General features: G+C 41.3%; 2 protein-coding genes across 4 annotated transcripts; both read right to left on the minus strand.

Annotated features, from left to right (window-relative positions):
* Positions 1 to 184: 184 nt before the first annotated feature.
* Positions 185 to 18721, minus strand: hycc1 (hyccin PI4KA lipid kinase complex subunit 1). 3 transcript variants are annotated; one of them, XM_058619377.1, is made up of 12 exons: positions 18558 to 18720; positions 10813 to 10894; positions 10201 to 10302; positions 9599 to 9778; positions 8609 to 8689; positions 8406 to 8521; positions 7488 to 7583; positions 6728 to 6844; positions 6493 to 6580; positions 5211 to 5373; positions 3860 to 4202; positions 2251 to 2390 (listed from the first exon to the last, which is right to left on the minus strand). In XM_058619377.1, the coding sequence occupies exons 2-11, from the start codon at positions 10861 to 10863 to the stop codon at positions 3904 to 3906; spliced, it is 1293 nt and encodes a 430-aa protein (XP_058475360.1). In that variant the 5' UTR covers positions 10864 to 10894; positions 18558 to 18720; the 3' UTR covers positions 2251 to 2390; positions 3860 to 3903. The 3 variants fall into 3 exon arrangements, with proteins under 3 accessions (XP_058475358.1, XP_058475359.1, XP_058475360.1); XM_058619375.1 differs by lacking the exon at positions 3860 to 4202 and having other exon boundaries at positions 185 to 2390; positions 18558 to 18721; XM_058619376.1 differs by lacking the exons at positions 3860 to 4202; positions 18558 to 18720 and adding an exon at positions 15249 to 15267 and having other exon boundaries at positions 185 to 2390.
* Positions 18722 to 19155: 434 nt separating this feature from the next.
* On the minus strand, positions 19156 to 21638 carry si:ch73-345f18.3 (uncharacterized). Its single transcript, XM_058619453.1, has 4 exons — positions 21514 to 21638; positions 21040 to 21118; positions 20668 to 20886; positions 19156 to 20558 (listed from the first exon to the last, which is right to left on the minus strand). Exons 1-4 carry the CDS (start codon positions 21565 to 21567, stop codon positions 20152 to 20154), a joined length of 759 nt encoding a protein of 252 aa, XP_058475436.1. The 5' UTR covers positions 21568 to 21638; the 3' UTR covers positions 19156 to 20151.
* Positions 21639 to 23508: the final 1870 nt, after the last annotated feature.

Below are 23508 nucleotides of genomic sequence, written 5' to 3' on the forward strand. Positions count from 1 at the left end.
TGTATTTACTTTTTCCAATCTGTGCATTGTGAAGAATGTGATATATAGGATTTTTGAAACTGTATCCGATTATACAGTTTTATTGGTACGATACCAATTCCATTCCCAAATTGAAAGCCGAGATTAAAACGTAGTACGGTGATACTCCCTGTCATACACAGAAAAACATGACCAGGCACACAAGTGAAATATAGAAACACTTTATTCCCAGAAGTTATAGTGGTGAGTTTATCTTCAGACAAATGAAAGGCCAATACAGACATACTTAAGAACAAGAGCGTACCCATTCACATTTTAGAAACCCACATAGAGAAACATGATGATTGTTATTGTCCCACCAAGCTATGGACACTTTGACAGCTGGAGCACAAAGCCAACAGAATACACTTTAGTTTGAAGGTGGGGCAGCACAGGGGCCTGATTCAAGACAACAGAATGTAGCAGACGATTGGGAATTTAAACCATTTTGGTACAAGACAATATCACCACATCTTATGATGTGCTGAACAACATGGAGTGACACTGGAAACGTACCACCAAAGTACTACAAACATCTGGAATGGTGGGTAAATCTGAGAAGAGGGAAAATGCTGTGCTGCCTTGAAAGCCTTCTCATGTCAGCTCAGGAAAGGGTATGTTTACAGTTCACGGTTCACTCAAAACCGGCAGGTTGAAGTTTAAGTCAGTATTTGGTTTTAATATTTCTGAATAAGTAGACAGATGTGAACGGAGCAACAACGCATTTCTCTCACACACACACACACAGACAAAAACAGGGAAACACCACAATTTTAAGAGTCAAACCTCTTGTACATCATAAGAAAATACCCAAGTTAAAAACACTCTTTCAAGTGCAAAAGTCAATACTCAACAAGTCACACTTGCTCGTTGTCCCCGAAACCCCAAAATCTCCTTTTAAGTAAATCAGAAGTTGGATTTTTATTTCTGCCATCAAATGCACAGCAAATCGGGAAGGTGTGAGAACAACGAGGGAACGACACACATATTGCTTCTCCATAATGACAATACTGTGCAACTGTAAACATAAAAAAATGATTCTTATCACACTCGTGATTATTTAGTGATCACTTTAAAGAAGCATACTGTAGCTGTAACTGTTGACAAATTAGAAAAGTGAACACAGGGAGTATGGGAGATCATTGTATTGCTATGAAAAGATCTTGATTTTTCTTTTTTTTTTTTTTAAGTATTAGAAACACTTGTTTCAGATATGGGAATCATACCCTATTCACTGTATCAATCAGCAGCAGCCTTTATTCTAAAAACATACAGTATATATATATATATAAACAGACTGTACAGTACACACCACTCGTGCGTGTGTAAGCAGACGTTCACACACTCACAAACGTGCCCTTCGACAAACCAGAGCAAAGTCACAATGGGCATAATGAAAAGCCATGCAGGGCAACAAATGCAGATTCAAATACATTATGAAAATACTTTCCCACACAGATTTTAGTCATGAGTTTACCCATTTAACAACAGGCTGCTCTGCAAGATAGTACAAGACTGTACTGGTACAACTCCACAGCAACAGTTTACTACTTTAAAAAAAAAAATAAAAATCTGTGAAGCTGGAAGAGGTATCACTGACATGCTGCCTCCATCAGACGCAGAGGAGCTGACTGTGCTGAAGAAGAGAAGAGTAGCTGATGCTCTCTGGATGTCTGGATGGAGCAGAACAGCAGACTGGTTTACGCCACACACCATCAAACACGTCATTAATGGAGCGACAGAGGAAACAGACGGAGTGTTTGTTCATGTCATTGTTGTTCTTCTGCAATTGGCATGGCTTGGAGTTCCAGGTCACAGGTAAAGGGTCACAGGTGAGGGTTCATGAAGTAAGGAGTATCAAAGGGTTCAAAGGTCAGAGCCGAGGTGCACGCTGATGCTGGGAGAGCGCTGCGTGTGGTTTGGCTCGGGGCTCAGGTACCCTTCCTCCTGGAGGCTGCACGAGTAGAGAGCAGCTTCGCAGGTGTTGTGGTTGGTGGAGGGAGGCGCGTTAACGCCAGCCACATGCTCAAAGGAGCGGGAGAAGACGGCGCTGGCGGTGCGCGTCAGGCTGGTGAGAGCTCCTGCCTTAGGCACCGACTGGCTGGAGGTGAGAGTCAGTCTCTTGACAGCGTGCTCGTTGTTCTCACTGATAGCCCGGCCAGTTGTTAAAGGGCTCGTCTCCTTGTCTTTGCTGTTGCGCCCGCCAAAACGACATTTCTTCATGGCCTTGGCCCCCAGGTTCAACGTGGTGATGCTGTTGCTGATAGTGATCGTGGGTGGGGTCATGTCAGGCCCAACCCCACCTGGCCACACCCCTTCATCCACCTCTGAAATGTCCATCAGCTCATCCGGGGAACCCAGATCCACAGCATCTGTGAGACGGACAGGTGGAGACACAACAAAACATAAAATGAAAACCAGTAGCAGTCAACAAAACCACCATCTTATCTACCATCCAGCTCATTAAAGAACATTAAAATATGAACTTCGATAATGCAAGGATGAAAGCTTAAAAGATATGAATTGCCTCCAATATGTATTATATAAACCATAAAACAATTAAAAATTACAGTCTTTGTGATTTGCCAATAGTATTATTTTTACATTATATTTTTATTTAAAAATAAAATGAATATTTCAGTCCCAATCAATGGTTTAAGACAATACATGTTTTATCAATTAATGGCTGAATGGCAGACAAGCTCTGTCACTGTCCAGCAGGTGGCGCCTTCACCCCACAACTTCAACTATGAGCAATATCTTGCCACTTGAGAAAAGACAAAGTATACAGTGAGTTCTAGCCCAGCACATGTTAGGATAACCAGCAGCACCCCAGATACAACAGTAAGAGGGGTGCATGTGTGTCCCAGAGAGAGGATGGGACAGTGCCAGAGAGCAGAAGCCTAGGAAAGACCACAAAGGGGAAGTAAATGAGGGGGGGAAAAAAGACAGAAATTATTTTCTTTTCACATACCCTAAAGACATACACATAAGCAGCTCTCTGATTTCTTCAAGGTGTGCATTCACACCCATCTGAGTAGCAAACCACCCCTTCTAGTTTGATCTATTAGTGTAACAGAACACCAGTCAACAGCCTGGGAACACAACGTGTGATTGATAGGCAGGTCCTTTTAACTTCTTTTCACGGTTTAATTTAGCCTTCAGTTCGGAAAAGGTCAGGAGTCACTTTGATTCAAGTCTCAATTAAAGATTGTGACGGTAACATTTAAATAATACAGGACCTGCATATCCTTCCACAGCTTCTAGCTATCAGTCAGAAGGAAGTAATCTGTCTTCAGGTGCAACCAAGGAGTAATGTGTGGAGGTGTACCGAAAGTATCAGATCTCTTAGTAACAGTGTATGAGCAAAGGCTCCTGGTACTGCAAACAGAAGAACGTGAACTTTCTGATCCGTGTGTGAAGAGGGCTTTTTTTGTGACCTCATCATATTTATAGCAAACTGCTTTTATACCTGCCGCTTATGTCCCTTGTTTCACTGATGTTCTGCTTCTATGAGAAGAGCTTAACTTAATTATTCTCAACATAAAATCATTTCATTTTAATTGAGTGATTCAGCCAAGCACAGTTTATTATTAGGTTACTGATCTGTAATCCATTTAGGGCTTAAATAATTAATTTGGTTTCAAGAGATGTCAGCAGGAGATCTTCATGAGAAAGCTTTAGTCACAAAGGAGAGAGTAAATGAATGAATAACATCGAGTAGAGAAATGAGAGGAGTAGTGCGATTAGACGAGGAGAGAAGGTGGTGGAGCCCAGTGCAAAAAAGGTAAAGGGGGAAGTCGTCATGCAGCTTTTCAGACAACGCCCCCACACACGTTACCTAGGTTACCCCAGGAGTGGCACGGGGGAAGGAGGGGCAGGGCCTTAGTACTGGCTCCTCCCAGTGGAGGCTGACCCAGAACCCTCACTCTCCACCAATCGCCTCACAGACTTCTGCCTCCTGACCTCCTGACTCCGTGTACCAGAGTCATGACCTCGGGAGTCCAGGCTGACCTCTGAGGGGGTGCCCAAAATGTCGCCGTCGGGCTGGGTGCGGCCATCAGGGCGCGGCCTTAGGGAGTCTCCGTTGACCATTCTCTCGACGCTCACACCTGTCACACTTATCTCGGGGATGGCAACACCCCCAAGTGCAGCCTCACTGTCTACACTCACCTCCTGGGACTCTGGTGGTGGGGAAGCATTGGTGGGTAATGGATGAATACATAGACAGGTATACACACAGAAACACATGTCATGCAAACATACATGAAAAAACAAAAACACGGCCGTGTGCACAGGCACACACGACCACAGAAACACAACACACACACACACACGGGTAATCAATGTAATGACAGAAAAATAAAAAGACAAAAATCATAGTAATCAGAACATAAGATGGTCAAAATACATGCTACATGGAGATGAATGTGAAACCAGTTTCTAAAGGGAATCTTACGAGGTCGCCACTCATTCCTACACAAATTATTATTTCATCTCCCCCCCCAATCATCCGCTCACGGCAAATGCCTCATGAAGAAAGACGCAGCTCTGATCAGGACACCAATGAGCAGGACACACGAGAGGAAAAATGGTAGTTAGGTTCAAAATGACACACCCATGTATTAAACTAGCTGAAGGCTGCAATTTACCTGCTTATCTCTACTCAGGAAACAAAGAGGGTGGCTCTCCTATGTGTAAACGTACAGGCTGTCTCTTTTTCTGTGCGCCTTGGAGGCAACAATGACGAAGTTACAAACGGCGTGTGTGTATAGTGCAGCTTATGTGTATGTTATACTATAAATAATCTAATTGGTCTTTGGTTTCTGGTCCTGTATTATCTCTCTTCTGTTTTTCCACAGATGCACACCTGTCGCTGCTTTGCTGCAAACTCAGGTGACTCCTGACAACTCAGACAGGAAATGATGGTTTTAAATGAGTTGATGGGTAGAAAGAAAGGAAATCTATGGGCTTGGGAGCTGAAAGATGAAAACACTTGGGCCACTGAAATGATGTGATGAAATGAAGTGATCTAAATCTCTCCCCCTCTCTCTTTGGCATAGATTTGTTCCTCTGTCAAACAACAATCCTACTGTTATTACTCCATAAAATGAAATGTTTACAATGTTGTTCCAGTGAGCCGAGCTCCAACAGATATGTCGCTTGCTTTTCTTCTTGCGCATGTGTCTCACCGTGTCTCTTCCAGCGGTGTCCCCTGATAGAGAGGGAGGTGACGGCATTTCGGGAGATCCTGGAGGAGGTCGGTGTAATCTCCACCTGGATACTCCGTGCACCCTCCTTGTTGTTGCTCTTCAGTGCCGCGCCATGCAGCGACGACCTGATGGCATTGCCCACCTGTGGGCAAGAAGAGGCACAAACGTTGTTAAAGAGGCTCATTGGCAGCTCTACTTTGCATGAGTCGCAGTTTGCATAAGTCCTCATTATCAAAAATTGCCCATTATGCAGCCCCTCAGCTGAAGCTGTCTCTTAAAAGCTCACTTTCTACTGACAATACAAACATCCGCAAACGTGCTGAGGGTCAGTGCCTCCTCGATTTAATGGGAGTAAGGGACATATTTAGTAATTAATTAATAAACATGTCCCTAAGCTGACCTGGACTTGTGATGTTTAAGTTTATAGAACACTACGATAGTAATAAGATTACATCATAATCACAACTGAACATTTCTTTTGTGTGGAGCTGGAACACACTGGTCTCATTAGGGTAACGTCCAAGAGTTGTGCTTAGCGAGCAGCCACCTGGTGCCTTCTAAGAAAACGTACATGCTCAAAAATATACATAGATAAAACTGAGGTTTCATGATATATTCAGCTGTAGTGTATACACAGCATTTATTCACAAATCTCTTTCTTTATTTATATACATTTTTCCCACATAGACCACTTTTATGAGTATGAATGCACAGCTAATATGTTTTGATTGTTGAGTTAGAGTAAACCTTTACTTATGTAGTAATACTCTGGTCTTAGGTTCAATCCTCTACTCTGTGGGCCTCGAGGATTACGGCTTAACTGAGCGGAGTAGAAAGCATGTAAATAATCTAGTGGGATTACACCCCGCTTGTGGAGTCCGACACACACAGACACAGTCTCACACAACGCACACAATACACAATAGTGTGTCGGGCCTGAATCAAACCACAGGCAGCCATGTGCATTCAAATCACATGCTCCTTCACACAAACACGCACACGTGCACACACACGTAGTGTAAGACTGCTGCATTGCCTTCCATTCATTTGGACAGCCAAAACAAAGGTCGATATCTAACTTTAACCATAAACAGTTTTGTCTAAACTATGTCTTAAACTAAAACACAATTTTAATCTTATTCCTATCAGAAATAAGGTTCTGCCTTATTAGGACCAGGCTTTGGTCTACATAAGGACTACAGGTTTATAACAGAAATGGTCATACACACAGTGTGTGAAAGAAAATAAATATTACACCCACCAGTAGAGCCTCAGGGAACAACTCTAGCTGGGCTCGATACAAAACGTCATCCAGTGCTTTGGATCCCAGTTCAACTTCCCCATTACACCTAAACACAAACATGTAATATTGTTACAGTGCAGGTACATTTCATTTTGGAAGAACAAAACAAACACAGCCTTATAGAAAACACAAATTAAAGAGACTTAAAGAAAAGATAAAGTAGAATGGTCAGGCTGCATTTGCGGACACTCACAAGGCATAGTGTATCCCTGTGATGAGCTGAACGAGGAACTCCGACGTGACCGTCAGCCGTGTGCTAATACCTTTGTATCGTCGCATCTGTTGCCTTGGATAACCACATATACAAACCCTGCAGGAGAACCAATAAAAACACAATAAAAGAAAACGTGCATCAGTGAAAACCTCTCCACAGAGCCACTTGGCTGCACCTCCATCAAGCCAATTTACTTCCCCCTGTGGCTACAGTAAATATGAAACACAATAATGAGCAAATAAAAGCTGGTGTTGTGGCCATGCATAAAGTGCTAAAGTTTTAACAAAAGAGGGGGGGAAAAAAAAAAAACATAAAACAGGGAAGGCAATGCTAGCAGCTGCTATATACTGAACGTACTGGAAATGACAGGCAGCAAACTGTCGAGAGTAAAACATCTAATCAGATGACTTCGCTTTAGCTTTGTGCTAATCAGACAAATGGTCGTCTGCTGTTGGCAGATTACCAAAAATCACTGAGCTGTGGTGAATGTACACCACAGCTCTCTGCAGAATAGCAGTATCTTGGCTCTCACTGCCAGCAGAGTCTATAAGAGGATAAGATAAGCAAGAGCTTCCAAAACTGTGTGTAAGTCGCCTGTGTAGATCTGTTTTTTACAGATTATAAGCAACACAGAAACGGTCACAAACACAATACCAATACAATAAAATGTGTCTGTTCGTGTGAGCATGTCTCATGGACTAACTTGCTGTGATAAGATGAGGCCGCGTGTTTTTATTACCTGGAGCTGAACTGGCAGAGGGACTGGAGGGAGTTGCACGTCATGTAGCTCAGGGCACCGTTGTAGCACAGTAGCAGGAAGGTCAGCACCTCAAATCTCAACAACATAAAACACACTCACACCCTTAAAATAGCACATCTCTCCACCAATCACATCACAATGCGACATACAAGTCAAAACCTTAATCAACTGCAGCGCTGTGAATATTAAAAACAAGCTACTGGAATATATTAAAAAAGGTCCAGTGTGTAAAATTTGGATATTTTAATCTGGCACAAAAATATCAACCACTTGTATGAACTGTTGTTTGTCATTACCCCAGAATGAGCCTTTTATATTTGTATCAGGAGGCAGGTCAGCTCTATTTTGATGGCGCCATTTTGGACCGCCATCATTTTAAATTTTGATGCCAACTGAGGGCTACATGTCGTACAAGAGAAGGGTAAAATGACGAGATATTCAGATGCTGCACGCAACTTCATCAATAAACTCAATTTTACATACTGTACCTTTAATGGTTCCTTGTGTTCAAGCTACTGGAAGTACACAAGTTGAAATTTAAGATATCTATGAAGCCATTAGCATTCTTTACAGTAACTTTTAACATCTTTATGTGAAATGTTGCTCATTTAATTTTATAAGCTACAAAAAAAAAACCCTGGTACAATTGTAAATCATATACAAGTTGACAGCCCAACAACGGCTTAAACTTGTCAGTGTTTTTTTTTCCCCAGACTCTACACCCTCATTCATGCGGTTCTGTTGGTGGCCAGCTGGTACTTGCTGCCAGATCGAAGCCAGTTTGCCAGTGTACAGAAATCAGACTGTTGTCAGTCTCCAAATGAGCACACAAGTCAGACAAGTTGCCACCTGCCCAGAAGACTTCAAACAAGAAGACATCGCGCCTCCTGTTCATACCTGTTCTGTGCTGTGAAGGTCTCTCTCTGCAGGTGTGGCCCACTGTACACTACTCTGCTCAGCCCGTGATTGGCTAGAGCCCCTTCTGTTAGAGCGATGGAGCCGATGGCTGAGGGCTGAATGAGGAAGATTTCAGGTTTGGCATTCAAAACTTCCGCAAAAGGAAACTGATAGATTTGTGTGCTTTTGAGCATGTTACTCACCTCGTGGTACACTGACGGTTTGGAGAGCGAAGGGACCGTAAAGGACAACACTTTACTCTGTCCATCTTTGTCAACTATTTCCTGTGAAGGACAGAGACAAGAAGACAAAGAAATTGTTTCTGTGGACAGCGGGGAAAAAGAGCGATGCATGGGCTTAACTTTTCAAGCGCACTCGACTGTGATGCATTTTCCCTACTCAGTCTGTTGCATGTTGTGCCACAACGCAAGCACAAACCCCAGGGTTTTGGTGTCCCCTGTGTGCATGTTAATGTCAAGTTGATTAATGGAAGACAACCACTGTGTTGACTGACAGCTGACCTTTTCTGCTATTCTGAGAGGAAGTTAGAGGACGCTGCACTTTGCTGATAAAATATCCAGAGCTAAAATGGATGAAGCCGGAACTGAAAACACTTGAATAATTACTAGTGCTGCCATCTCTTTGGAGAAAGCTTCAGGGCATTTGCAACAGCAAACCTCTCCAAATTGTTTATTTGCAAAATCATCACGTTTCAATTCCTCAATCTCTCACTTAAATTGCCTCACTCTGTATACGAAGCCAAGAAGGCCGAAAAAAAACATTTAGCAATCATTTAAAAACACATGATGGAGAAGTAGCTGTGTGTAAATCAGTCCCCTGCTTCTGAAACTGTGCAATTATACTTTCTGGGGATCAAGGACTATTTCCTGGTGCTTTTCTGACTTTGCAACATTTCATTGTTAATATCAACAGGTCTCTTTTTCGTGATTACACCATCTTTATTAATATGAATTGAATTTACTGCTATTGTGACCATTGCCTCTCCTGGATTAGTTCTAGTAATCTGCTGAACTTTTTCCTAAGGATAGAGGGAGTCAAGTGACTTGACTTTTTCTGATAACACGTAAAAGAAAATTGTCTCTGACATAAAAGCATGGCACTGAAAATGTCACAAACAAACAAACAAACAAACAAACACACACACACCACAACCTTTTTATCCTCTTTCCTACCAGGTTGTAAATGCCCAGCAGTAGGGCCTCGATGCAACCGGAATTGTGGGGATCTCTGGCTGCACTGACGGACAGGAGGCTCCACAGGAGCTCTGGCAGGAACTGTAGCGTGAAACGCTGCAGCTGTGGCTCACCACTCCTGTAAAATTCAAATAACTGGTGACAGACTGGCTCCAGCAACTGGGGAGGACAAAAAAAAAAAAAAAGAAAAGCAAAAACACATCACATCACTCAATAATAAAAACAAATCAATAAAAAAGAGCCACAACAGTGGGCCCATTTGAAGAGCAGCAATTTTGACAAGTCACAGGAGGAAAATCACATGTTCTCATTATCAAATGAATGAGTTCCAACACTATCCTGTCTTACATAAACTGAACAGAGCGATGGGCTCAGTAACACCTGTGCTTTACCTACTAAAACAGTTCAAAACGGCTGCTGGGCAAATGTAGGTATTGATTTATAGTTCCAAAAATATTTGTGTCAAAGGCAAATCATACCACCGGAAAAATGACTCAAAACATTTGCGCACAATTGTGAGCTCAGTTATCAACTTTAATGATTACATGAATCAAAGTATTTCAGTGTGTGTCTGTACATACGTCACTGTAGTTTTCTCGGATGACCTTGTAGATTGCTGGTACCAGGGAACCTTTCTCTTTCAGTGAGGCAGCGTAGGTGGACACGGCGCTGTCAGGAAGGGTCTGAAAACCACAAACAGTTTGAAACTCAAACTACTGTTTTAAGTCTAAAACAGCAGTGTGAAAAATAACCCACAGCACAAGGACTAAGGAAGAGTAAAATATTTGTTTTCAATGTGGCCAGGGGCAAACTCTGTCATTAGTGTGCACTGGTTCACATTAAGTCCAGGATACACAAATTATCAGCTTGAATCAATACATCTGCATAATGTTATTAGTGATGGTGAGTGACACAGATAAACATAACACAAGAGTGAGCATTATAGCGGTGCACTGTTACTGCTGTGTGAGCGCAGGCAGACTGATCACAGGAAAAATCTTATCTGCTCCTTCTCACCAAGTCTGGTGAGTGCTCATGTTTCAGGGAGAGCACATTTCTAGTTAAGAAGCTCTCAAAAGTGTTTGTTTTGTGCAGAAAACATGTTGCCAATAATGAGCAGCAGCAAAGATCTGCACACTGTTCAGGATCTTTTTTTTTTTTTTCTTCAGTAAACACACACAATGACGCAGTACCTTAAATTCTGACAGCCATTCCTCCACCACTCCTTGGTCCATAGCCAACATGTTCCCTCATCTGCAGTGGAGTCGCCTCTACCTAAGAGAGAAAAAAAGAATCATGTATAAACACACAGTCAGCAGCTCTTTGACACATACAAAATATATTTATCTCTCCGTCCCTCTCTCTCTCTCTCACACTCACACACACACCTTGAAAGCGGCTCCTACCATGCTTGTTAGTAGCCTATAATTTCATATTATTAATAATCCACTATTGATGGTAAAGAAAAACTGGCAATGTTGAACGGCAGAGAATGTCAGTGCTCCAGGCATCACTTCAGTACTCCAAAGAAGCATTAGTCTCTCCTTCCCCCCCTCACTCTCCTCCTGTTTCCCTCTCATGGACACACACTTCTAAAGCAAGAACCTAACTCAACTCAGGCTGGAAAATCGAAATCACCCACAGTGAATCCTGGCCGGCTTCACAGTTGAAAAACTCAGGAGGGGGGAAAAAAAACCTGGCACAGCAGATTTTGAATGTTTATTGGTCCAGCTGTACAGTTCAGACTTTGAATAACGACAGAAAAATGTGAGGCTCTTACTGGTTTCAGCTCACATTTGATCATGCTGAAATGACTTCTCTGCTACCTCCATAGCCTGCTTTCTATTTCTGATGTCGCTCATTCCAGCGCCTTCGCTGCCTGCCTGACTCTTTCCTTTCCTATTCTAGACACTCCACTTGAATGCAGACAGCATCTCTTCCACTCATTCTCAAAAAATAAATAAATACATTTCTCAGAGAGCAAGAGCAATGGAAAACAATTGATTCTGCTAGATTCATTGTCGGCTTTCTAACCAGGCCTGTATGCAAGGCTGCGGGATACGGGAACAAAATCTTAAGATGTACTTTTCACAATATACATTTTAAACCAATATTTCTGTGAGGCTGGGCTTATGAATAATATCTCGATACTTTTAGGCTGTATTTTTAATATATGAGATCGACTGGGATATAAAGCAGCACACAGGTCGTTTCTCTGGGCTCATGAAAAGTTTCTCTTGAGATGTATAGAAGTAGAGTGACAATACACTGTAAATACAATTTAAAATAAAATATATACCGTTTATGTGAATTACATGTTTAAATACAGTTATTACCTTTCAATTCAGATCATACCTGGTTTATTTCTTTGGCTTTTTAATCGTTAGAAACGATATATGATATGTAATTCATACTATTTAGTGTATTTCACTCATATATACAATATAATAAACATGATGACTATCGGTGCAACAGCCTTTAAAGTTTTCTAGTCCCATGTCACGATGTAGACGTAATATCGATATATTGCCCAGCCACACGTTCATAAGGGAGCATCATATTTTTCTTTAATATGATAATAATCATGGTAATTAGATGCTGATTTAAAAGTGGAAATGCTTTTTCTGTCATTACCGGTTCAACATAAAAATAGCACTGACGGTCAACTTTGATTAGCATGAATGTAAATGATGAACAATCAATGATGCAATGCAGTAACGCACAGCTCCTATAAGTCATTCCTCATCCTGAAATAATTTGACAACTCATCCACAGAAATTGACAATAATCTTGATGACGACTTATCGATTTAAGTGTGTGTTAGAGTCAATAGTTCCACTGGCAGTTCTGTACAATGCGCACTGTAAAGGAAAACGCACAGTGAGTGATGAATAAAAGATCCTCATGGTTTTATACGGAGACTATAAATATCTCAACAAAGCACCAAAGTGATCCATCCAATAATTGTTGAGATAATTCAATTTTGTCCACATTAGCCTGATCACCCAACATTAACGTTCTTACAGCAGCAAGCAGAGTAAAGAGGATTCATGGTCGTTGTGCTTTTGTCTCCTTGTAATCTTCAAGGCTCTGGGAAATAACAAACAAGTGATAATATAATCAGTAATTTAACTCTGGAAAAGAGGTCACATTAACCTAATCTGTATTGTGTGACTGACGTCATCAAGGGCCAAGTCATGCAGCAGAGTGACAAGAGAGCGCGCCGTCCCTTTGCATGACTGATGAATTAAACTTTTCCACTAACAGATTGTTTTCAGTGCAGCGTATGTTGTGCCTGCAATTGGAAACTACAAGTACAAGGCTAAATTTGCTGCTGAATGCAGACACACAAGCTCTATGTTTGGTATGTCTGGTAAAGGAGCCTGAAAAAAAAAAAAGGAGGCCGGCGGAAGAAATCCTTCTATGTGCACACTTGTCATGCTCAGACTGGAGCCGGATATAAGTTAATTCCACTTTTCAAACGCTTCATTTGTTGGATAAGAAATGCACACATACACTGTCAGTAATAAAAAAAAACCTTTTCCTTCAAAATATAATTATTCTCTTCCCATCAGCCCTGAATCCTAATGCGACTTTCACATAAAACAGCCGCTTTACTTAATATAATTTCGGTGAGTGGTCCCTCCATAGAAGCCAGGTGACTATTTATGGACTGTACCAATGGCAAGAATGACGAGAGGGAGGGGAGTCAGTGACTCATGAAATAGGGAAGGATTATTAAGCAGGATAGCCTCCATTTAGACATATTACTCCCTTGTGGTGTGGTGGTATTCTGTATATTTCATGGCAGTGAGGACAACAAGGAGGACAGCTCCATCTAAAGCCATCATGTGCATTTTAATGACGGGCTCAGTGAAAAAAAAAAATAAAGGCTGTAATTTGTCTGGATGAGTCAGTCTTCAAAGAGGATGGGTTCTCCTCCTACACAGTCACTTATAACCAATCAACTGTGCCCACAGTGGCGTCTGGGGTATGTCTTCTATGTCATCATCATTTGTGTCCAGAAAAAGATACCTGAAGACCAATATCACCAGCCAGCTGCCTGTGTGATAGATCTTCCTCCTACCTCAGGTACACGCAAGGACGAATCACACAGAAGCAGCTGCAGAAATCACTCTAAAATATACTCATTTTTAAAATAGGTTAGGTAGATTTGTGTAGAGGGTGGAAAAGCACAAAGATGCAAAATCCACAAGTAATTAAAATCTAACAACTACTTTCACATTGACGTTCACACTGTCATTGACGAGACGGGCGCATCTGTCATGTTGGTACAAAAATAAAATACAACAACCCAAAATCGGCATTTCTCACCATTGATTTTGTGCCACATTGTTATTTTTCATAACATGCATCAAGTTGGGAATCTCTATGTACCTCAAGATCAAGTTTGGATTCAGAGGGCTATGATTTGATTATAAAATGGATGCATAAACATTTTTCTTTGAAAAACATAGTGAATGTGATTAACCCTAATTGAATTACAAGATGTATTTGCTTCCATTTTATAAATAAAAATGCAACATGTGCTATTTTCAGTTATAAAGGCCATAAAGCAACAGCACCCACTGCAGAATCTCTAAGATTTCTAGAACCTGTTGACACTGAATACAGAAAATTAATTGCCATGACAGTGCCTTACAGGGGCATAATTTTGTTATCGGGCAGATGATTGTCCACAGTCTACGTCTAACCAACTCGTTGTGCATGTAGACTGTATATCATTGCAGAAATCAATAGAAGCAAGACAGGGCATACCAACAAATGCAGCAGCTGGTGAGTTTCTTCTGTGCTCACACAGACGGACACACACCAGAATAAACCAGTGCTAGGGATAAGTGGCTCTGCAGGCTTGACACACGCAAACTAACCAGTGAAGAGAACAAAAACGTAGACGATAAATGCAGTACAAGGACAGGTGGGAAGTGCAGGGGGAAAAATAGAGCAGGGATCAATATCTAAATGAATAGAGGCTGAGATAAGTGGTAGAAATGGGGGATAAAATGAAATGAATGACAACCCAAGGGATGAATAACTCAGGAGAAAGACTGAGGGGTCAATAAATGAGGAGTGTTCAATAGGCTTCAATCTGTTATGCCTGTAACCTCCCAGGCTGCAAGAAACATTAAAATGAAATAATGAAACACACACATGCACAGTGTGCTGTGTTCCAAACTATCTCAAAAAGTGGGTCTAAAAAAGGTGTTTATTAGCTTTACTGGTGCTTACTGATCTTTTTCCACTTAAGCAGTTCTGGTGCAACCCACTTCTTCTTGCCTAAGATTGATGAAAGACTTGCACCATTGTGTTGAGTGTGTGTGTGTATGTGTGTTGTGTATATTCAATGTGTTGCTTGACAAAAACCTGTTCCTGTGAGCTAGCAAAAATTGACAGCTCATTCTGAATTTACACCCACGCCTCTGTCCGAAACTCTCTCATTCACACACAGACAGACAGGGCTAAATGAGCGTACATTTCCAGCAGTGTGTTTGCATAATAACCGGACAGTTCTAATATAAAACACCTGAGGCAATGTTGTTAAAAAAACGTGCAATATATCTACACCCTGGGCGTCCTGCAGGCGGTGCTCAGAGGATTAAGAACATACCTGTCTGAGAAAGGTGGTGGAGTGAGAATGCATGCAACTCCAAGAGAGAATGAACTAGGGGAACACCCAAACACATATACATCCCTCCCTGTTCATTATCTCATTTCCTATTACGAACATACTTTGGAACCTTCTTTGTCAGGAAGTGAGTGGGCCAATAACAATGAAAGCTTGAATGGAGGGAAGAAAAAAGGGGAGCAAAAGACTGTGTGGTTTAAAGTGCGACAGAGCTGCTCCAGCTGCTTTTTGCCATGGTACAGGGTGCGAGCCAAACAATCCACTCGTTAGGCCATCCGTGAATAAAAGCTTTACAGAGATTAGGGGTTATTCAATACACCAAATGTGCTGAAATGAAGCTAAACTAGCCACCGAATACTCGGCTGACTCAAATCTTATGGAGTCATACCAAAACCACCAATGGTAACTGTTACGCCATACAAACAAGTGTCAGCACCAGGAACTGCGGCAATATGCCTCCACCCCTGAATCTCCATAGAAACAAGATGTCAACTGTAAACAAAATAAACATGCCAACTAAAGGCAGATGCAGGTTTAACAAGACAATATTTTTGAATATTGAAGTAACTAGAGTCTGACTTCCAATATTGCGCCACACTTCCGGTATTAGTTTCCGTTTTATCTGTGAAGAAAAGAAACCAAACACACAAGAAAAGCACTTCCTCATTCCTCGAAGGAGGAAAAAGTTTGTATGACATTTTGCATTCCTGTCTTGTTTGTGGCCGATGATCAAAACATTCCCATTCCATTACAGCCTTTTGCTTATACCAACAATTATAGCAAACCCTGACAGCACACCTGGTACCCATTTTTCTAGAGGCCATATTATATTTTAAAGCTGCTGTCCTGCCTGCTGCTGAAAGCCATCTAGCTACAGACTGGATATGCCAGTCTGTATCGGAAGTCTCACAGAAAAATAATGTTAGATGTCTACTTCTATGTTTCTGCCGGAATTAAGGTCTACATGACAATGGCCATAAGGGCAGAGTCTCTACATGGTCAAAGCTCAAAACCTGGCCTCAACTTCAGCAGCCCTTCTACAAGCGGTTTACACTGTCCATTCCTATGTCAATGGCATTTTGTTTGACATTCTACTTGTGTAGTTTGGCCTGTGGTTAGTGCTACTGCAACGTCACCTCCCACAGTGCTCTTCCTTTGGTTCTTCTAATAGCTTAGAGGATGGGGGGGGGGGGGGGGGGTTTAGTCTTCTGTCACTATTTTCTTCGTGAATTGCACACACATATATTTTGCACAGGACTGTCTGTAATGAAGCAGACATGACAGCAGATTCTGGTTTGTGTGTGTAAGTGGCTTTGCTACTGAAAGACATTTTGTTGGGATAGAATCCTCTTAAAGCAGCCTGCACTCTTGTCTCCATTGCCTCTGAGCCAGTGATGCATCTTCAACAGTCATCATGCCTTTTTCAATTCCCCGTGTTCTTGCAGCGAGAGCCTGAAGAATCCAATGATTAATAGCACCATTACTTCAACACTTACGTCTCCCCTTTTTATCTCCATCACGGCAATATATTTACATGTCACAGCGAGACGACTCCTAATAACGATACATCCATTTCACATTCAAACACCATGTTTGGTACAAATAATAACTTCCATTTCAAGATTTTGGTTAGGGCTACGTTCATGCTAAGTTTAGGAGCATTTATGCCCACAAAAATGTGACTTTGCTGTGTATATTAACATCTGTATGTCACATATAACGTATTATATACACATAGAATTGAAACTGCAAACATGGGGGATTATAACTGTGATGCTAGAAGACAGCAGAGCCTGTGAGACGTTCCTGCTCCATGACCTTCAGGGCTTCTCTGTCAAAACGCATTAAGAGACCTGCGACACTAACAGCCACAGATGCAACACATTACCAAGCATGAGCATACTTTTTATGCATGTGTTTACTCATATGCACACCCTAATAATACCACTTTCAGAGCAGAATCCCTTAAATACAGTGTAGGTCAACTGCATGTAAGGCAGCTTATGAATCAAGATACAAACTGTTATTAGTACAATAACTGTCACAACACCAAAGGTACAGCTTTTGTAAAGGACACAGCCTGTAAAACAAGTTTCAGGTTTAGCCAGTATGTCATGAGGGAGTTCATTTCATACAGCAGGAGAGCAATGCTTCACACCTCCCCTCCCTGCTTACACAGGAAACCCCAGAACTTGCTGAGAGGTACGGAGGAAAGCTCCATCACATGATAGTATTTAGACACACACACACACACACACACACACACACACACACAAGACTATCACCTAAAGAATCTTAAAAAGTCTCTCTGCACAGACCTCCATTCTGCGGACAGACTATACAAAGCTTCTTCTCTAACTCTTATTTTACAGGACATCACTGGGTTAAATTGAAAAGAAAAAAGTAAAATCTGATATCATCCAAAAATCTTTGAAGTCAAAGAAATGCTTCACCAAGCACAGACTATCAAAGATACAAATAAAAAGGAGCACAGTTTTGTCAGATTTGTAGCTTCTTAAAATGTGAATATTCTCTGGTTTCATTGCTCCATTCGACAAATAAATTATTAAAACTGAAACATTTTGGTTGGGGCGAAAACAACCCATCTAAGAGCATCATCATTTAGAGGTCTGGGAAACACCAATCAATATTTTCTACATTTTCTGACATTTTATGGACCTAACAAATACTCAGTTAATTAAGAAACTAATCAACAGATTCATCGATTATAAAAATTATCATTAGTGGCAGCTCTAGTAGAGAGTCATCCCTAGTTCAACTATTACCAGTTAAGACCTAACATTTACTTAGACCGGATTTTGGGCTCCAAATCCAAAATAGATAATGTCCTACAGAGGCAACACACAGTGGTGTCTAACAGGATAAATGTAGGATACAAGTCTATCTCTGGAACAGCAGTAAAATGGTTGCGATGAAAAGCTCGTTAACAGTGTACTGGCAAGTCCTCTAGTAAATTACAAAAATGTAACTAGTTACCTGTCCACAGACACTGTTAACCCTAACACTAGTTTGACTCACTGACAACTGATCACACAACCTGTGTTTGGACAACATGAAATTGTGTCTCGAAGCACTGATAGTTCAATGACAAAGGTTAGCTTTAGTTGTTAACCAGCGCCAGGGAGTGTAAAGTAATCCCCCGCCTTCTCTCACTGACTCTGGCTGAATGACTTAAAGCTGTCACTGTGGTTGCTTCCAGATTAGCTCGTTAGCTAGCTAACCGGCTAAGGCGCGACACTAGTTAAACTGGGGAAGTCACTGTTTACTTACTGGCATGCTATCTTTCAGTTCCTTGGTATCGCTGTCTTCTATGGTTCCGACAGGACGAGGTGACAGCTATCACTTCACTTCTCTATGAATCTCCTCAATAATTCAACAACATCGGCTCCTTCCATCTTCTTTACTTTCTCCACTCAGACTACCTTAAACACGGGGAGGCCCGGCCTCCTCAGAGTGACAGAAAGTCTTAGCCTATCTGAGAGCAGTATATAACACACGGACCACGCCCACATAAATTGTAACCAATCATATTAGACTGAAGTCTGCATGTTAATAATTTCCACGATCACGGTAGGCTGTCGCTGTCGTTGCTCTTTGACAGCAGTGAGCTACTAACATATCATATAATCACATATAATTATCATAATGGTTATTATTAATTAAAATGATGAAATCACTTTATTTCATTTATTTGGCCCATGGTAGTTTTGCAAAAATCTATATTTTAGTAATTATTCTAGTTTAATAATTTATAAGAAATCTACCTTTAATTAATTTTATTAAAATACAGTATGTCCACATTTTAATTCACTATTCAATTAAATCATCTTGTTACAACAAAACTTGATCTAGGTAAAGCAATCTGGCATATCTTAGCGTCTATAAGGGTTGACTTTATTGAACATATATTATTTAAAAATATAATTTTATTTAAAGTTGGTACACATAAAGCATTCTTCATGCCAAATAAATCTGTAGAGCAAGTATTCGAAAACTGTCTCATAATGTATGACCACTGGAACAATCGTTTTTTCCGAAATTCATTATCAAAATGGCATATGACCGTGACCATTTACTGTCACATTAACAGGCAATGGGAGGCTGCAGCTTTTAATCAGTTGATAAATGCAACAGGGCTTCGGTGGATAATAAGGATTAAATCTGCTCTGTCTGAATGTTACAACAGCAGAAGGTCACAACAATCACATTAAATCTCAAGCTGAGTTCGAATTCTTTTTTGCTATAAGTCACTAAAACCTGAGCAGTCTTGTCGTCTATGCCATTATAATATTCTATCAAGGTGCAGTTTACAACCTGCATGTACTGTACATTTAAAAACATTCCTTCCGAGATGCAACGTTTTACAAAAACATTATACAGTACAATTAATAAAGCAATATATTCATTATCATGAGACTTGATTCTGGTATTCTACAATTTAGTCTTGATCCTGGAAGTGCATTTCTAAGATGGATAATCTGAGTAAAAATATTCTTTACTATTGTATGATAAAGCATGTCACAGTATATAATGCCCCCTAGTGTTAGCTGGTAAAATTACAAATATACAGGAAAATTCCATTCTTTACGCAGTTAATAGATTAATGTTTTAGATGCGAGTGCAAGTAAAAAGTGAATATGTTTGCGAGTATTCATGTCCAAAGTGCAGTGTACCGCCAGTACCTTTTGATACATGCCTCACATTATTATGTGTGGGTGTGTCTGATTATCTGACATTTCTGACATTCCTAGTGTTGTTTTGACTGACCTGTAACAGCAGCCTTGTGTGTGACACTGTGGTTTATATACACCAGTATATGTAATCAGTGTAATCTATGTGGACTGGAACTCAGAATGTACATAAACTACAAATTAGCCCCTGCGATTTGTGCAGCCTCGGTGAGGACTTCACCAGCTTGTTGTCTGTATCCCAACGACAACTCCTTCACCCTTCTCACTTCCCTCATGTTCTCTTCCAGGTTCTCGCTCAGTCGTCCTTGCTCCTGATAAGATGGTGCTGCCTCCTTCACCTGCTCAGCCATTTGGTCACTGCTGCGGAGCAGCCAGCCAAACAGTTCTTGAAGCATGGTGCCCCTGGAGATGGTGGATCTGGCACGCTCGGAAGTGCCCCTCAGTTCATCCTGAGCCAACTTCAGATGTGGAGGCAGAATTTCCTCTGGTCCCTCTGCACATTCACTGTCTGACCCCACAGGAACCACACTCAGGCAGAAGTCATAGCCTTTCATCTTAAGCGACACTTTGTATTTGGCCTCTGGAGGTAGGGACAGATGGAGATAAATACGGGGAAACAGAAAACATAAAATGTTGGTATTATAACCTGCCCATATAAAGTTGGCTCAGAATTTGAGTGAGTCACTCACGGTGCTCCTCTTTGACCTTCGCAACGCACTCAGAAAAAGCCAGCGTGTCACCATGGGAACATTCACAGCTCTGTCGCAGGCTGCTGATGTGTTGGACCATGGACTCATAATGGTGCTGCTGTTCGTTGAAGGTCTCGGTCACATCAGAAAACCTCTGGTCCAACTCTGGCACACCCAATCTCCTCAGCACCAGCCTGCCACTCTGCCTCACTTTTTGTGCTTCACGGCAAAATAAAAACAAATCACATGTCACAGCCTCTGTGACCACATTCTTCTCAGACTGTACACAGACGCACAAAAGGACCACATGTAATACAGACATATGCTTCCACGTTTTCATGCATGAGAGACAATAACAGAGAGATAATGTACCACTGTGGGTTGATGGGATCTGCCTTGCTGAAACAGCTTCACTCAGGTCTGATGGTCTGGGCTGCAGGAGAGGTCGCCTCTGAAAAAGAAGATTTTTGTATTCACAAACATTATACTATAAATATATAGTTATATCTTTTATTGGCAAAAAGGTCTAATTACACCCCTGTGAGCACCTGGAATCATGAAACACTTTTGTCATAATTTTGTGCAATTATGCACTGAAGAATAGGCTCATACTGGTAAACACCTCAGGATTTTGTATTTATATTTAACTGTGTTCTCCATTAATGTATTATTGGTTGTCAATACAAATAATAAAAAGAACAAGTTTCTTTCTTAAATTACCTTATAACCTAATAGATATTGTAGAAGTCCATCCAATAACCAAATCACTAATCAAGCAAGTCTCTGGTCTGATTTCTTCTTCGGTATCCACATTCACCTAAACCTCAAAAGAGTTCAGTCACATACCTCGCTCACAGAGTTTTCTACCAAGAAGCAGCAGCAGCAGAAAGAACGAAACATTTTGTGGAGCTCTGGTCTGTCTGTTTGTTTTCGGGTCAGTTATTTCAAACAATATGTATCTGCGGTCCACATTCCGCGTGACGTCACTGTCATGTGATTTATGAGAAAGTTTCTTCCTGGTTGTCTGGTTAATGTTGCAACAGGTAAACCGGTGAGAACAGGTAAAAAAAAGTGCACGACAGATGCACGTGAACAGCCACAATGAAGTTAGTTTTTGGTTGGTGAAATGACACACATTCGGTATAGGGACAGAATTGCTCGCTTTTAGGGAGATAATGATATAGTTTTAATAGCTTCTCTTATTATTTGCATATAGTTTCAATAGCTTATGTTATTATTTGCATATATATTAAAAATTCCTAGATGAAATCACAGAGAATGACAAGAAACAATATATATATTTATACTTGATGGTAAATTCAATGGAAACAGATTAAGTAAATAGAATACGTTCAAACTTACTGAATTACTTCATTCAATGAAGTATTCGTGTCATAAGTGACACGGCCCGTTATAACTGCAGTCAAGTCAGCCGTCACTTGTTTCTCCGTGGTCAAATAAATCAGCCGCTCCTAAATGTGAAGTGCGCCGCTATTCTCTCCTTTACGTAAATTCTACTCAAACGGGTCTAAGCAGTCTTATTTCCGGTTTTCAAAATAAACGTCTCATCAAAAGCGAAGACAATGCACTGAAAAGAAAAATGTTAAATTATCCGTCAAAACAATTACATATTATGATCGTGATTCTAATATAATAATAATATAATTGTATGCACTGCCATTGGCCTTTTTAGATTTATCCCTTGCAACTAAACTTAATTTGTTACCATCGACTTGTCTCACTCTGCCAAATTTAGTTCCTGCTAAAGACTCAAATTGAACCTTTAGTGTTCATAAGGCCTCCCAGCAGGGGATTTCTATCTTCCCCTGCTAAACCGCGCGTTACTTGTCTTGTAGGGATGTAGGGATATCTTGGACAGTTTCATACATGGGATTGTCCTCATTGGGTAGATTTCAGGCTTACCCTGGATTTCCACTGGACGCGGAACGGCCGCGGAACGGCCGCGGAACGGTAGCCGTTGCAAATCGCTTCCATTCTAATCAATGTGAGCATTCCCACCGGCCGCGCTGCGGCGCGGATCAGCAGCGGCCCAGAAGCGGCTCGCCGCGCCGCAGCGCTATCGATAGGAATCAGTTCTATTTTTTCCGTTGCCGCTGCTGAACCTCGTAAATTTCAACGAAGCAGATCGCACAAGACAGGAAGTCCGACACAGTATCAAAGTAAAACACGTCCGCCCCCCTTTCAAAATAAAACACAATACGCAGGTCACAACTTCACCTCAACGTTACGGTGCTCCCAGGTCAACAGTCATTTGATCCGAGGGTCTCGGAGACAATGGACGACGAGAGACTGATTATGGAAGTGGAGAAATGTAAGAAGCTGTGTTGTTGTTGTTTCCTTTATACACACAGTCTATCGCGAGATCTCGCGTCCGTTCGAGATTATCGCGCGATCTTCCGTGAATACCGCTGGCTCCCAAGGCTCCGCGCCGCTGCCGTAACGCGCCCGGTGGGGATTGACGTTTGGGAGAGGACGAAGCAGAACCGCGCCGCGGCCGTTCCGCGGCCGTTCCGCGTCCAGTGGAAATCCAGGGTTAAAGTGTGTAAAAATATTGGGACAATAGCGTATGCTGGTGTCTCTGACAATTCACACCCTTTGTATATTTATACACACTGGACAAAAATTACATTTTGAAATTCCCCATAAAAGTAATGCATAGAAACGAATATTCCAAATCCTCTCAATCTATAGATCAGCAAATTTGATCCAATGAAATGACATTTATATAAAATACACTATCGTATAAAGTAATGGTCTCTTTCCAGGATTGAAACAAGCCATTTAATATTATGTTTCCTCTTCCTCTTTATTACGCTTTAT

Source organism: Solea solea, chromosome 20, assembly GCF_958295425.1.
Source record: "Solea solea chromosome 20, fSolSol10.1, whole genome shotgun sequence".
Taxonomy (NCBI): domain Eukaryota; kingdom Metazoa; phylum Chordata; class Actinopteri; order Pleuronectiformes; family Soleidae; genus Solea; species Solea solea.